Source organism: Nothoprocta perdicaria, unplaced genomic scaffold (assembly GCF_003342845.1).
Source record: "Nothoprocta perdicaria isolate Ctin4 unplaced genomic scaffold, notPer1 scaffold_725, whole genome shotgun sequence".
NCBI classification, from domain to species: Eukaryota; Metazoa; Chordata; class Aves; order Tinamiformes; family Tinamidae; genus Nothoprocta; species Nothoprocta perdicaria.
In genome coordinates this window covers 10,561-15,129 of record NW_020456005.1, presented here as the reverse complement: position 1 = coordinate 15,129, position 4,569 = coordinate 10,561, and the positions used below count along the sequence as shown (strand labels likewise).

Sequence of the window (4,569 nt, the reverse complement as noted above, 5' to 3'; positions counted from 1 at the left end):
GGGGGACAGCAAGGGCACCCAGTGAATGCCAAGGACACCATGGGGCTGCCTGGGGACACCGGGGGTCTGCTTGGCACCCAGGGGACCCAGGGGATGCTGGGGGGCTGCAAGGGGACATCAAGGGGCTGCATGAGGACCCAAGGGACCAGAGGACCCCATGGAGCTGCATCGGGACCCGGGGGACTCTGGGGACACTGTGGGGCTGCATGGGGACATTGAGGGGCTGCATGGGGACAGCATAGGGCTGCACGGGGAGCCAGGGGATGCCGGAGACGCAGGGACAGGGGGAGGCCGGGGCTCACGGGGCGGCAGGGCCACGCGGCGGCTCCAGGGCCCGGCGCCGGCGCCCGTGTAGGGCCGCACGCGCACGGTGACATCCGGCGTCCCCGGCGGCAGCTCCAGCGTCACCTCCTGCGCCAGCCCCACGTCCAGCACCACCTGCGGTGACGGGGGACACGGGCAGGTGCGGCTGGGGACATGGGAATGGGGGACATGGGGACAGAGGGACATGGGAATGTGGGGACGCGGGGATGTGGGGACGCGGGGACACAGGAACACAGGGACACAAGGATGCCGGGATGTTGGGGACACAGGGAGACAGGGCCGCAAGGAATTTGTTGGGGACACAGGGCCACGGGGACATGAGGATATTGGGGACACAGGGACAGAGGGACATGGGGATATTGGGGACATGAGGAGTATCACGACACTCACCTCGGGGGCACCGGGGCGCTCGTAGCCCACCCGGTAGCCGCGCAGGGCCCCGTTGAGGCGCCCACGCGGGGCCGCCCAGCGCACGCGGGCCCGGCTGCCTGCCCGCTCCGCGCTCACGTTCTCGGGGGGCGCCTCGGGCGCTGCGCACACGGCAGTGGTGCCACCAGGGGCCCCGGCATCCAGGATCCCCCAGTGACCCACAACCCCGGCAGGGCCCCGGCATCCGGACTCCCCATGAGCACCCCACATCCCCCGAGAGTCCCAAGCATCCAACCTCCCCGCCAAGTGCCCCCATACTCCCCTGAATCCCAGCGTCCGGGACCCCCCTGAGCACCCCCACATCCCCCTGAGGGACCCAGGCTCCCCCCTGAGTGCCCCATGGCCCCCTCCAAGTGCCCCACACCCCCAGAGGGACCCCAGGGTCTCGGCACTCTCTCCCCATCCCAATAGGACCCCGACACCAACAGGACTCCGGCACCCCTTGCCCATCCCGTGCACCCCAGGAATCCAGGTGTCCGGGCACCCACTTCCCACCCTGTGGGCCCCCGAGGCCCAGGTGTCCGAGCTCCCCCCCAACCCAGGTCCCCAGGGCGCAGGCATCTGGGCTCCTGCCCCCCATGTGTGGGGCTCACCGTCCTCCAGGGTGCTCATGGGCACCCAGGAGCCCCAGGGCGAGGGTCCCTGGGCGCTGCGACAGCCGACGCGGGCCCGGTAGGCGGCAAAGGGCTGGAGCCCCTCGAGGCGCAGGGCAAAGGGGGGCACGGGTACCGCGCGGGACACGGCCCCCGGAGCCCCCCCGGCTTCATCCGCAGGCACTGCCTGGGGCGGGGAGGGGCGTCAGCCCGGGGAAATACCCGCGAGGCGGGGAAATACCTGCCTGACCCAAGGAAATATCCCCCACCTGGGTAAATACCCACTGGGCCTGGGGAGATATCCCCCCACCCGGGGAAATACCCCTGACCGGTCCCCCCCCCCGAACCCTGGGGACACCCCCCGGGGATGCCCCTCCCCTTCCCCCCTTACCTGCAGGGTGCAGAGGGTGATGGGCGCCTCCCCGCTGGGCCCCGGCTCCCAGGTCATCTGCAGCCACCGGGGTCCGGGTGTCACCAGCGCCAGGTTGCAGGGGGGCTGCGGCACCACTGAGGGGGGCAGGAATGAGTGCAGCACAGGGACCCAGCCCGTGGCCCCCAGGGCCCCGCGTGGTCCTCTGGGTTCCCCCATGTCCCCCTGTGTCCTTGCGTTCCCCATGTTCCCTCCATGTCCCCTGCGCCCCCCATGTGACACGTGTCCCCCCATGTCCCCCCATGTCCCCCTGTGTCCCCCCATGTCCTGCGCCCACCCGTGACCGCGGCTGTACGGGAGGTGCTGACGCCGCGGGCGTTTCGAGCCTCGCAGGAGAAGGTCGCGCTGCGGTTGAGCCCTGTGGGGGGAGTCAGTGGGGGGGGGTCAGGGGGGGCCCAGGTGTCCGAGCCCCCCTCCCCCCCAATAGCCCTGGTGCTGCGCGCAGGGCGGGGGCGGCTGTTGCACGACGTGTCCCCCACCCCACTCCAGCTGCTGCCCCCGCGCAGCTGGAGCGGTCCCGGGCCCGCCTGGACGCCTGGGCCCCTCCGGGTGACTCAAGGCGATGTCACCGCTGGCCGCGGGTCCCGCCCGTGACTCAGCCCTAGCAATGGTGGGGGGGGGAGGGCGCATCCCAAATCCCGGCTCATCCCAACCGGCCCATTGCCCGCCTCGCACCCGTTGCACCCCGACACCTCCCTGCACCCTCATCCCCCCATTGCCCCCTATCCCCATGGCCCCCCCTGCCTCACCGGGCACGTGGAGCAGGGGGGGGGCGCCGGCGGGCGGGGGGGGCTGCAGGGGGGCCCCATCGCGCAGCCAGAGCAGCCACACGGGCTCGGGGGGGCCCCGCGCCCGGCACCGCAGCGTGAAGGGGGTGTCGGCCGCCACCTGCGCGTCCTGTGGCTCCTCCACGAACAGTGGCAGCCCTGGGGGGACGCGGGGGGCCAGGGATCGGCACAGGGCTTGCACGAGGAGGGGGCTTGCACAAGGGTGAGGTTCCCACGAGGATGGGGTTTGCATGAGGATGGGGCTTGCAGGAGGAGGGGACTTGCACGAGGGTGGGGTTTGCACAAGGAGGGGCCTTGCATGAGCACCCTTGCATTAGAGCTCCCTCTGCACAAGGATGTCCCTTGCCTGAGAGCCCCGCGGGCAGGAGGATGCTGTTGCACCAGGAGCACCCTTGCACGCCCCCAACCTTGCAGGAGGGAGCCCCCCTTGCAGGAGGGGCTGGCGCTGCTCACCTTCGAGCTGCAGGAGTGCGGGGGCCGAGAGCAGCTCCCGGCCGCTGCTGCGCACCCAGCACTGGTAGCGCCCGGCATCCGAGGGCTGCAGTGACGGGAGGCTGCGGAGGCGGCGACCATGAGCGCGGGCCGGGCACAGCGGCACCCAGCGTTGCACGGTGTCACCCGGCATTGCACGGTGTCACCCGGTCATGCACGGCGTCACCCGTCTGTGCACGGCATCATCCGGCATTGCACCGTGTCACCCAGCCGTGCACAGCGTCACCCAGCATCGCACCATGTCACCTGGCATTGCATCGTGTCACCTGGCACCGTGCCCGCAGCCTCGCACGGCATCGCCTGGCAGTGCACGGTGTCACCTGGCAGTGCACGGTGTCACCTGGCATTGCACAGTGTCACCTGGCGCCGTGCCCGCAGCCTCGCACGGCATCGCCTGGCAGTGCACGGTGTCACCTGGCAGTGCACGGTGTCACCTGGCATTGCACGGTGTCACCTGGCGCCGTGCCCACAGCCTCGCACGGCATCGCCCGGTGGGTGTTGCACAACAGCCCGCAGCATCGCACGGAATCACACAGCGTTGCACGGTGTTAAGAGGCATTGCACGGTGTTACACGGAGTCGCACGGCACTGCGCGGTGTTGCACGATGTCGCGTGGTGTTACACGGTGTTACGAGGGATTACATGGTGTTACACGGAGTCGCGCGGCATCGCGCGGTGTTGCACGGCGTCACACGGCGTTACAGGGTGTTAAGAGGCATTATATGGTATTACACGGCATGGCACACTGTTGCACATTGTCACGTGGCATTGCATGACATTGCGTTGCACAGCGTTGCAGGACGTTGCAGGACGTCGCACAGCATTCCATGGCATTGCAGGACATCGCACGAGGTTGCATGGCATTGCATGACGTTGCGCAGCATTGTACGAGGTCTCATGGCATTGCACGATGTTGCATGGCATTGCATGGTGTTGCACGGCATTGCACGAGAGTGCACAGCATTGCGTGAGGTTGCACGGTGCTGCACGAGGTCACACGGCATTGCACGACGTCGCGCAGCATCACACAGCATTGCACGATGTCGCATGACGTCATACGGCATTGCACCACGTCGCACGGCATTGCATGATGCCGCACGGCGTCGCGGGGCATTGCACGATGTCGCATGACGTCACACATCATTGCACGATGTTGCACGACGTCGTATGGTGCCGCGCGCCGCTCACCTGAGCTCGCTGGTGCCGAGCCAGAGGCGCTCGCTGAGCGGCACCTGGGCCTGGTCGGTGTCGGCCCAGCGCAGCGGGCGCCCGTCACGCAGCCAGCCCAGCTCGGGTGGCCCCCCCACTGCCTGCACGCGGCACCGCAGCCGCGCCGCCCGGCCCGGCGACGCCGTCACGTTGGACGGGCTCTCCAGGAAGGACAGCGCTGCGGGGGGGGGCAGAGGGGGGGGGCATGAACCCCGGTGCACCCCAAGCTGTTCCCTGTGCACCCTGTCCCGTGAAACCCCCTGTGCACCCCCCATACAACCCCACGTGCATCCTGTCCTGTGCA

General features: G+C 69.3%; 1 protein-coding gene across 1 annotated transcript in view; it reads right to left on the bottom strand.

The window, feature by feature from the left end:
• Positions 1-4,569, bottom strand: part of LOC112957509 (tyrosine-protein kinase receptor UFO-like) — a gene marked incomplete at its 3' end in the record, with an annotated part of 11,427 nt that overhangs the window by 5,531 nt on the left and 1,327 nt on the right. The window contains exons 2-9 of the mRNA XM_026051158.1: positions 4,245-4,443; positions 3,018-3,118; positions 2,526-2,702; positions 2,054-2,134; positions 1,738-1,853; positions 1,347-1,533; positions 715-854; positions 275-438 (exon numbers count right to left, since the gene is read on the bottom strand). Coding sequence (XP_025906943.1) covers positions 275-438; positions 715-854; positions 1,347-1,533; positions 1,738-1,853; positions 2,054-2,134; positions 2,526-2,702; positions 3,018-3,118; positions 4,245-4,443 — 1,165 coding nt within the window. The remainder of the gene's footprint in view (positions 1-274; positions 439-714; positions 855-1,346; positions 1,534-1,737; positions 1,854-2,053; positions 2,135-2,525; positions 2,703-3,017; positions 3,119-4,244; positions 4,444-4,569) is intronic.